This window comes from Podarcis muralis, chromosome 16 (assembly GCF_964188315.1).
Source record: "Podarcis muralis chromosome 16, rPodMur119.hap1.1, whole genome shotgun sequence".
Taxonomy (NCBI): domain Eukaryota; kingdom Metazoa; phylum Chordata; class Lepidosauria; order Squamata; family Lacertidae; genus Podarcis; species Podarcis muralis.
The window spans coordinates 40,203,577-40,214,961 of NC_135670.1; the positions used below are offsets into that span (position 1 = coordinate 40,203,577).

The 11,385-nt window shown below is 47.0% G+C and overlaps 1 protein-coding gene across 1 annotated transcript in view; it reads left to right on the plus strand.

The window, feature by feature from the left end:
- Positions 1 to 11,385, plus strand: part of AACS (acetoacetyl-CoA synthetase) — a 56,707-nt gene that overhangs the window by 4,199 nt on the left and 41,123 nt on the right. The window contains exons 2-4 of the mRNA XM_028709357.2: positions 156 to 259; positions 4,650 to 4,770; positions 9,360 to 9,473. Of these exons, the coding sequence (XP_028565190.1) occupies positions 156 to 259; positions 4,650 to 4,770; positions 9,360 to 9,473 (339 nt within the window). The remainder of the gene's footprint in view (positions 1 to 155; positions 260 to 4,649; positions 4,771 to 9,359; positions 9,474 to 11,385) is intronic.

An 11,385-nucleotide genomic window follows, 5' to 3' on the forward strand; every position in this document is an offset into this window, starting at 1 on the left:
AATGAAACAGAATAAAATTGGAAACAGCCCAATAACAACAAAATGGCAAAATCTGAAACAATTAACCTTAGGCAGCCAAATCTTAGGCTGCAGATCGCTTGCACGTTGTGTTATAGATTATCATTGAAATAAAGATGTCTATATTTACCCTACAGCCAACTACAATGAATTGTACCATTGGTCGGTGAATCACTATGCAGATTTCTGGGCAGAATTTTGGAAGTTTAGTGGGATTGTCTTCTCCCGCCTTTATGATGAGGTAAGCCATTAGGGATCTGATCCTCTTGCTTTATTTATTATTATTTTGAAAGATTTACAAGCCGCTCAGTCTAAAGGCTCTTGGAATCAGTGCACATAATAAAATTGTAGCTAAAGCACAGCTAAAATACACCAAACAGACACACACACACACACACACACACACACACACACACGAGTAATGATTAAAGCACAGTTTTTAATTTCAAAGATTTTGCACTGCATCCAGCATTCTCTGCTAGTGCAAGTGTGAGTCTGAATGCTGCACGACAGAGAAATCCAGTGCAACAGTTGCACAACAGTAGGAACACATTGTGTGACAAAGTTAACCACAACCTGCTTGTACAACAGTGTTCCACAAGTGCAAAACATTTCACCAGTGGGACAAGTATTTTGCTAAGTGACTAAGAATTCTTTCATGCCCCCATTTGCCCCACTGCTTTCCACTGGGGAAACCTGCAGTTTAGCGCTGAATTGGAGCAAAGGGCAATAGGCTTTCCCACGGAGTGTTCTGATCTAGTGCTAAAGACCAGGTGGGGCAAAGGCTTGGAGCTGTGCCTGCAAAGCAAAGCACAAGGGGGAAACTGCTGGTGGGAGTTGTAGTTCAGCAGCACCTGTGGGGCCGAAGGCTTCCCCCACCTGCCCCTGAGGTTAAAGAGACCAGCAGTGACCGGACAGTGGGGCATGCATGGATCAGTGGCAGAGAACAAGTTCTTCGTGCAGTGTTTTACGTATATAAAACATTTCATGGCTGCCTTTCAGAGCAACCACCCTCCAGGTGCTTTGCATCAAAATACACATTTCAATAATATACCATAGGCTTAAAAACAGTAGTTAAAAAACTGTGGCCTTTATCAGTTTTTGATGGATCAAATATGGATTTAAGATATAAACCTCTTAATTTTTTTCTATTAGCTTATTTGACCATATCACAGGTCTGGAAGAAGTAATCAGGTTTTTCTGTAAACATTTTGTTCAATAATGTAAAGTTTAGTCTCATTTCTGAGAGATTGACTCATAAGTTACATGTATCTTGGGTACAGCTAAACTTCTGGATTTTGCCTCCATTTGGCAACCATATGTTACTTATATGACAGGCCAAGCACAGGGATGACAAGTGCTGATGAAATATGGCTTTATTTGGTATTTATATATATTTTTTGGTATTCTCTTTGTATCAGGTTGGTTTTTTTGCTATAGCATCTAATTCATTGTGTAGTCTCTTGATAACGTTCTTTGTTTTATGAGGTAATGGATGTGAACCTTGGTTTTCTGTTTTGTACAATTTTCTTTCTTTTTTCATATATTATATTACATTCATGATACAGTTTTGAAAATTTAATATCTTTGAGCCAGGCCAAACAATCTATAGAATCTAATTAAACAGTTCAAGAATACAGTTTAAAAGCAACAGTAAAGTAACCACTCATACTAAAAAATCAGCGTGACCTTTAATTTTAAAGCAGCATCAGATCTGCTACAAGCAATTTGATGCAAGTGGATCTTCAAACCACATTTAAGCAATGGGATATTTTTCTCAGCGGAGAGGTTACATTAAGTAATATGTTTAAATGTGTATGTGTATGTGTTAAGACAATGGTTAAAACAAGCACCCTTAGATGTACTGCTGGTTAAGTGTTTAACGGTTATTGTATTTGTATTTAAAAACCAAAAGAAATGTTTAACAAAAGAAAGAAACACGACATATGGGGTGAGTCCTTTATACTTTTGGGGACAGGGTTTGAGTTCCCAAAATGAGGGAGAACATATAGGTGAGAAAGTCCTGTCTGTGGAACTGGTTTTGCAGGTGGGCCAGTGAGCAATTTGAGTTAAAACGATGCCCTGTAGCAAGTGATCTGAGAGATTTTTGCCTGACTAAGAATGGAGTCAAGTTCATCCTTCTGTCTCAAGCACCAGCGCAATCCTGGCTTGCGCTGGGAGCAAGATTAGGTGGTGCATTGCATGTGGAGAGATGCCAGTTGTCAATCCGCTCCACCACGTCAAAGTGAAACACAAGAATATTGGGGAGAGATGGGGAACCCTTTACTCTTTTCTGGGCTTATGCGGGAGAAAGAAAACTGAAGTGAAGGCCTTTCAGTGGGAGGCTGGGGCCCCCTCTGCACTATACATTTAAAGCACAGGTGTATAACCTCAGAGAATCCTGGGAGCTGTAGTTTAAGGGTATTGAGTGATGTTAGGAGGCCCCTATTCCCTTCCCAGAGTGATGGTGTAACAGTCAGCCCCTCTTCCAGGGCCAAAACTAGGCTTTCTGTCACCCAGTTTGTCTTACACCCCCACGTGTGTTTGTGTGTACACACACACACACACACACACACACACACACACACCTCAACACGTTTGTTCATAAAGGGCATAAAAAGTAGTTTGAAACAGGCTGGAGAAGAGATAGTCTCTCCAAATAGTAAAATTATCTGTGTATATATCATTCAACCTTAAGTAGATCTTCTCAGAGCGTAATAGATCTTTTGATAAATTCTAAGAAGTATTATGACTGTATGTAATAATAATAATAATAATAATAATAATAATAATAATAATAATAAAGACTGTGATAATTATCAGGCACATGCTAGAGAGTCCTATTGAACTCAGTGGGACTTCTAAGTAAAAATGCTTAAGATTGCAGTATAAGATTGCAGAATCTTTACACAGTTACCTGGGAGTAAACTCCATTGAATTCAGTGGGACTTACTTCTAAGTAGTAAAGGCATGCAGTTTAAGACTCTAAGGCAGGCATGGCCAAACTTGGCCCTCCAGATGTTTTGGGACTCCCATCATCCCTTACTTAACAGGACCAGTGATCAGGGATCACTGCGAGTCTAAGGAATAATATGAATAAATACTTAACAAGTTTTCTTTAAAAAACCATTGCAATTAAAGAATTTGAAGTGGATTGGCTACATTTTCCTTCCAAATCCCAGGAAGGGATAAATACAAAGTGCTTTGTATTTCAGCATCACATTTCTTTCATTACAGGTATTTTAATTTCAGAGGACTCAGTTTTTGTAGCCGATTGTATGCAGCAGTGCCCTCTTTATGTATTCACATGGTGTAAACATGTATGTTGTCCTCTAGATGCAAACACACACACACACACACACACACAGAGAGAGAGAGAGAGAGAGAGAGAGAGAGAGAGAGAGAACACACAAGCAGGCAATACTCCAAAGTGCTTCTGTTCCCAAAAAGGGCAGAAGGTGGTGTTCTGATCTCTTCACCACTTTTAATTGATCTCTGAGATGTTGAGGGAAGCAAAAGAAGAAGAAAGAAAGCAACAAAACTTTCCCTTTTCAACTTTCTCTCGGATTTCTCTTTCACACACAGTTCCAGAAACAGACGGGGTGAAAGAGGAAGGTTTTCCTGCTTCCCCTTGCAAATGAGCGTCACTCTGGTGCTCAGCAGCCACAAGGAGGGGCATGGTCAGAGGACCCCCCCCGCCCGCCCGCCCGCAAGCTGGGAGCCTCGCTGGTGCCCCTCTAGAGGCTTCACCCAGGGCTGAGAACATGGCTAGCCCCCCAAACTACAGCCTTGCCCTCTTCTCATGGAACTCTGGAAACTAGCTCTGTCAGGGGAATAGGGTGGGGGTCCTCTAACGACACTCAGCACCCTGAACAAACTACAGGATTTTTGCCTGGTTGGTGGCGGGAAGCCATGACAGTTTAACTCAGCACGCTACTGCTTTTAACTGTATAGTGAGTATGGAGCCCAAGCTGTGGGTCAGGCTGTTAGTGCCCAGTTCACAGTCCTGAAGGCGGAATCAGGGCAAAAGTGGGGCTTTTGTAATGGTTGCTTGCTATCCCCCCACTGCAGGGCAAGCAACCATTTCCATGGCCAAATGACTGAATGCGAGATAAAAAAGGGGCAACTTTGGAATGAGAGGGGACGAGGCAACCCTAGACCAGCCTTCTTCCAACCTGTCAACCTCCAGATGCTGTCAGAGTGAAGCTCCCATCATCCCTTGCGGAATTTATATCGCTCTGTTCAGTTTTGGAAAGGGTTTGTGTGTTTTAAAATAGAAGCAGTATTCTTTTAATAATCTGTCTTAAAATGGTAGTTTTTGTTTAAGCTGGCCTGGGACCTCGTGTGAAGGGCAGGTAAGAAAACTTGCTAACTAGACAACTAAAGCTTTGTCTTGTTGGCTTTGCTGGCTGGGGCTGCCGGGAGTCCCCCAGACTGAGAGAGGCTGTGTAGCAGTGAAGATGCCTGAAGGAGTATGGGCCTTGAGGCACGGTGGTCTCTCACGTGGGATTCTGATAATGGGGAAACAAGCCAGCCTGGATTTTGGAGTGTGGGAACTCTTCTCCGCCCCAGTAGCAGATATGACCATGAAGCTCTTCGTTCCTAAGGATGCCCGGCCTTTTTTCCACCAGGTGATTGACCCTTCCAAGGGCATTGCAGATGTTCCAGAGTGGTTTAAAGGCAGCAGGTTGAACTATGCAGAAAACCTCTTAAAGCACAAAGAAAACGATAAAATTGCGCTCTATGCTGCACGTAAGTAGTCATTGTGAATCTTTGCTCTTGTGACACCTGTGATTCTTCTCTCTCTCTCTCTCTCTCTGTTTTCTGCTCCTGTCGTTTTATTGTGCTTTATTTATAATAACACGCACATTCATACAATTAAAGAACAGTAAGCTAAACATTAGCAACAGTCAGCCAGAGAAGTATCACTTGCAGTGGTCAACCTTGTGCTTCTACCAATATTTCTCTTCATTGCAAAACACTTCTTTCTATACAGTGGTACCTCGGGTTACAGGCGCTTCAGGTTACAGATGCTTCAGGTTACAGACTCCGCTAACCCAGAAATAGTACCTCGGGTTAAGAACTTTGCTTCAGGATGAGAACAGAAATTGTGCTCTGGCGGCGTGGCGGCAGCAGGAGGCCCCATAGGCTAAAGTGGTGCTTCAGGTTAAGAACAGTTTCAGGTTAAGAATGGACCTCCAGAACGAATTAAGTTCTTAACCCGAGGTACCATTGTAATTTTTGCCTCTGGAAGACTCTTCTTAGTTGAATTTGTACTCCCTTTTCTCTCTCTCTTTATCTGCTTGACTTGCAGCCCATTTCATGGAGTGGTAAAATAATCAGGCCAATTTGGGGGGGGGGGGCAGAGTATTTTGATTAGCCTGGCAGTGTGTCTGTTGGGCTGACTTGCTCTGGGCTTCCCCTTGTTGCCAAACGCTTCTACCTACTTCCATAGAGACTCTTTCCCGCCCTGCAGGCTTTGTAGAGAGATTGCAATCGTCCCAAACTAGTTTGTCAGGCAGCCCTTTGCCTAACCTGCTCTCCCCTCGGGGCTTTTTCTCCCACCTGCTGGAGACTGGTTGTCTTAAGTAACCAGCCCCTTTGCAGAACTCCTAGTTCCCACAGTTGCTTGGGGGCACTGCTTCCTTTTTCCTTCCTGTAACTCTGTGTTTCTCGGCCTGGTGCCCTCCAGGTGCTGCTGAACTCTGGCTCCCACCAGTTCCAGCTGCCCAATGGAGGGCACATCAGGTTGGCGAAGGCTGCCATTAACCATCACGGATGGCGACAGGTTTTTTGGATGAGTCTTCATCTTAATGCAGACTTGCAAATAATCCCATGAAACCTGCCTGGGCACGCCAGTTCCGAATCATTTAAGGGTTGCAGCCCAGCAGATGACCACTTACCAAGGTTGCTGCAGGATGGTGGCCTTTCTGCATGGGGGATTGGTCTAGATGGCCTTTGAGGAGCCTTCCAACTCAACGATCCTACTTCTCAGGGGCAATTGGTGGCAGTCAGGCCATATGTCATGTCTCAGCTAGGGGGGTTCTCCTGAGAGAAAGACCAAGCAGGCTAGGACAGGTGCCACCTGGGGGTGAGGAGCTGGGATCCTCTGACGAGGCCCATGAGGGACCACCCCCATCCAGGATGGGTTTGGCTTCTGACATCAAGACCAAATGGGTCCCAAGCCAGAGGGAAGGTGGAGAAATGCCCAGTCCCCTGTTTTGGTCGCTAGCTTGGACCCTGACTGAGGACTGTTCTGCCTCTTGCCTGACCTTTAGTTTTGGACTCTGAACTTGGGCTGGTCCTGGATGCTACTTTGGTTGCCTCCCTATAGGTGTTGCTGCTGGCTCAGGAGCCCAGTGGGAGCAGGAGACTGAACATCCTGGGGTGGTAGGTGGAGTCACACAGCCTTGTGGGACTTGGGTCACCTCTGCATCACACACTTAAAGCATGCGGCTTCCCCCTAAAGGATCCTGGGAACTGTGGTTGACCCCTCATACCACCTATAACAAGTTACAGTTCCCAGGATTACTGGGTGGGGTTGTGACAGGTAGCCATGTGCTTTAAGTGTGGTGTGTAGAGGCAGGGGAAGCTGAGAGCCTTGCTAAAGGAGCTGGGTGTGTACAGATTTGCATCATGAGCAGGTAACAGGATTTCCCCACAGGCTCTCTTTGATGCCAGATGTACCATCCCTCCTCGAAGTGTGCAAGATGCAGGGGTGTGTCGCTAGGCTGCATCGTTCCCCTCCTCCTCCACCTCCCGGTTCTTTATTCTGCTTAAGGAGATTTAAGGGCTAAGCTGGCGTGGGGTTTTTATAGCTCCAGGTTTAATGTCAGAGCAGGGCTTAAGCAGTCTGGCACCCAGAAGGACCAGTGACGGTCCTTGCCAAGTGTTTGGAGACCCGTTTTTGGGAAAGCTGGAGACCTCTGCAGCAGCTTCCACCGCTTCCTTTGAAATGCTGCACAAGCAAGGTTTTGTAGCGCTTCTGGTGCTCTGTCCTCCTTGTGGTTAGAAGAGCAGCTTGTGCTGGGCTTTGGGGCCGAGCGTGTGGAAGCTCTGACCATCCAGGGGTTTCTGCCCGCCCTGGTCAGCGTGGCCAGTGGTCAGGGAGGGTGGGAGCTGTATTTCATCTGCTTGGCAGTGGAATGGGCTATCTCAGAAGGTTTCCAAGCACTAGTCAAAGTGTTGCTGCTGACCTTGAAAGCCCTAAATGGCCTTGGCCCTTTGCAGCAGAAGGAGCGTCTCCACCCCCATCGTCCAGGAGATGTCAAGGAGATAAATAACTATGCAACTTTTAGAAGACATCTGAAGGAAGCTTGTATAGGGAAGTTTTGGTGTTTGCTGTTTTATTATGTTTTTATATGGTTTGGAAGCTGCCCAGAGTAGGGCTGGGCAAAGCTGGGTTTTCAACATCATGGCGATAAACCGCACTGTTGAAAAAAGCTGCATTGGCCCCAGCCGGTGAGGTGCCAGGTGAAACTGCTGCAGCCCTCACCATGGGAGCTGAGGCGCTTTCACCTCAGCCCCTCGCAGCCTTTCCCAGCCTGGTGCGCCTCCCACCATTCCTGCTCTCTGAGCTGAAGGGAGCTGGGGTCCAAGGGCCCATGCAAGGTCACCGCTCCCCCAGCTCCTTCCTTACTGCGCTCTGGCTGGCATAATGGCTGCCAAAACCAGAGTAGATCTGGCCAATGTATCTTTTTTATTCTGCAAATAAAAAAAATACTTTATACTATACTGTACTGCAGAGGTTTTCAACCTTTTTGAGTCCATGGCTCCCTTGACCAACTACATCCTTTCTGCGGCATGCCGTGGGATCAGCACCCCTGACCATCATTCAAGCCCAGGAGCCCAGTTAGGTCACCCTTTGCCGGCAGAGCTGGCAGCCTCTCTCCCTTTTTCGAACACCCTCCCTTGTGGAGGGTTCCCTCAGCCTCCCCTCCCCTCATCTCCTTGGGAGTCCTCCAGGTAGCCGCTGCTGCCATCCCTGGTCTCTGAGCCGCCCCCCCCCCCCAAGAGAGGTGCCTCCTCACACTGCCCCACAGGGGCCTGGGAAGAGGATGCCCCCAGCCATAGTGGCCCGACACAGACTGGCCAAACGTGAACACGAGGCCAGCACCTTACCTTGGGAGGCAGCAGCGGGCGCTGCCGGGCTTGCAAGCTGGATAGGCTCCCAGGCAGGCCTTGCACACAGCAAGCACAAGAAAGGCCAGCGCAGCGCCTGTCTGCCTGGCCTCCCACTAGTCTGTCCATTCCCAACAGCAAGGGCTGGCAGAATGGCTGGCTGGGCTCCCTCGTCCGCTTGCTTGCTTACTCCAAGGCTGCCTCAGCTCCTGGCAATCAGCACCCCCTGGCCAGCCCCAGAGGCCCATTCGCCTGGGGAACTTGTAGCCAGGGCTGCTGCAACAAGCAGCTGTGCAAGCCTTTGGGAGGCAGAGATGCGAGAGGGCATCAGAGGAGGGAGGGAAGGAAAGAGGGACAGAGGCCAGCGTTGCCCACAGCACCCCTGACCATCATTCAAGGCACCCCAGGGTGCCACAGCACACTGACTGAAAGCCACTGCTGTACTGTACTGTACTATACTGTATAATTATTTTGATACTGTGCTACACTACACTCAGTGCTATTTTTCTAGAAAAAGGGGTGCCAGAGCTCACCATGAACTTCTCCCTTGTTCTCTTAGAATGGCAATGGCGCCCACCTGAGAGGTTCTGGAGTTCCAGCTCCAGCTGGAAGAAAAGTCCTGGCTACCCTACACTGAAATGCTTAAATGTTTCTTTTATTGTCCTTGAATCTTCCTGCCACCCGTGCCCTCCTGTCCTGCCCCACCAGTGTGGTCTGGCATCTCCAGGGAGGGCTGGGAGGGACTGAAGCCCAGGAGAGCGGCTGCCAGTTGGTGTAGACAATACTGAGCTAGATAGACCAATGGCCTTTCTGGGCACAAGGCAGTTTCTTAGGTAAACTGGATAATATTTTCAGTTTGTTCAAGTGAGAAGGAGCAATCCCAAACGAGGGAAATCATTTCCGCAAGGTGATGCCATGGCCACTAAATTAGACTTCTTTAAAAGGGGGAGTAGACAAATCCGTGGGTGATGAGACAATTAGAGTGACTACCATCTTCTGTTTCTAGACCAGCTCACTAACCGCTGCACCTCCCTGGCGGTCTTTTGCAGCTGCCCATTGGGCACTGCCCAAGTCTTGCAAAAGAAAACTCTTTCCTTGCAATGGCCTCCCTCCCTCCCTCCCTCCCGCCCGCCCGCCTGTCTGGTGTTCTTTGCATCCTAATGTAAACTTGCTAATGATGGGGCTTGCCTCCTTCAAACTTTCCCCTTCTCCTTCCACAGAGGAAGGCAAGGAGGAGATCGTGAAGGTGACTTTTGAAGAGCTGAGGCAGCAGGTCGCTCTCTTCGCAGCAGCCATGAGGAAGATGGGTGTGCAAACAGGAGACAGAGTTGTCGGTGAGTCAGCATCCCTTTTCAAATGCCCATCCTCTAGGTAGAGACTAGGTACTTGGGATGCTAAGCCACAGGCCCCCCTGATTTTGTGCACACATTCATATGAAGGAACCTTTTATGCCTTGTGTTTATCTTGGGATAAAGTGAAATCTTGGAGCCCTGGCTCTTGGAGGCTTCCCAGACTTCCAGCTCCAGAGGGGAAAAGAGTGAAAGCAGCATGGAGCAGTGATGCAGCATCTGCAGCTCTCAAGATGTTTAACGAACTCCAACTCCCATCAGCCCCAGCCGGTGTGGGCAGTGCTTGGGGGTTGATGGGAGCTGTGGTCCAGCAATATCTGCAGGACCACCAGTTCCCCATCGCTGCAAGAGAGGAAGATAGTGATGCTTTGACAAATCACGCTCTTTCGCTGCCTGCCATGTTCTTTGCATCAGAACCTGACCCCTCTTGACAAGGCCAGGGACCATACAAATCTGTCTGCACTTCCAAAATTTGTCAGCATGAAACAGGACTGTTGACTGGGTTACAAAGATCAACTAAAAGTCTTGCATCTTATGCAATTCTCAGACTAGGCACCCTTTCTCCCCTGCCCCACTCCCTCCTTTTTTGAAGCGTTGAAACAATTACAGTTGCATTTGTTTATTATCCTATACAGCAGGGATGAGGAACCTGTGGCCCACTAGATGCAATTGGACTCCCAAATCCCATTTGCCCCAGTCAGCATGCCTGGTGGATTGCGGATTATGGGAGTTGTAGTGCAGCAACATGTGGGGGACCACATATCCCCTTTCTTTGCTGTATAGTATACGAATAACAGCCTCAGCCTCTGTGTGCCAAACCTTATGTAGCCAAAACAGCACCATCCACATGCAGCAGGGAGGTATCAGCAAAGTTGGATGAATACCTAAGTTTGCAGAAGAAACCCCAAAATAGCCCTTGGGCAGAGCTCAAAGCATCACAGTAGCCTCTTACAGATGTGCCTCTGCCTACCTGGTGTCCTCCAGAAGTTTGTTTGGGTTATCTAAGAAATTAATATGCCTCTTCATTACAACCATTTCCAAGATACAGAAGATGCAATGCAGAAAAGGGCAAAAATCTGTTAAAACTATAAAATCAGATTTCAGTTAGAATGTCTGCTGGATTTTTAAAAAAATCTTCAGTAGGTGCTGGAATTTCAACAGGGAGGGGAAGCTGTCTGAGGTCAACTGGAAGAGAGTTCCAAAAAATTGATTTGATTTGATTTTGACTTATTACATTTATTTTCATTCAAATGAATCCGAAAGTGGCTTACAAACAATAAATAATAATTACACGCTAGAACATGTAATAAACATCACAAATACAGCATAAATCATATAGAATAATCAACAAATCATCCATAAAACAATTACTCTGTTAACAAAGCAATGACTAAAAAATAAGTGAAACAGCACAATTAAAGCAGGTCATATTATCTGATTAACAAATCAAGGCAGTGTTTATAATCCATAAAACAATATTAACAAAATAGCAGCCAAAAATTAAACTAAGTGCTGTTAAGTTCATACACGCATTCTCCACACCCTCATGACTCATAATGCCCCACTCAGTTCAGCTCATTAAAACTGGACACGCAGCATTGAATGCATGGCTCCGGTGGATTTGAGCCTTGCAGCTGAGCCATGGGGGACCACTAACAGTGGCTCCCGTGAAGACTAGGTGATCAGGTAGGGATAGATGGCATCAGGCGGTCCCTAAGGTATCCTGGACCCAAGTTACAAAGGGTTTTGTAAACTAATACCAGAACCTTGGACCTGACTCCAAGCAGCATATGAACACCAGGGAAGGCGGAGGTTGCGTCACCAATCTGTCCTTTGTTCTACCTGGGGTGCTGGCATGCCTGTTGCAAAAGCCAGCTTAAATGTCCTCTGTCGTGTG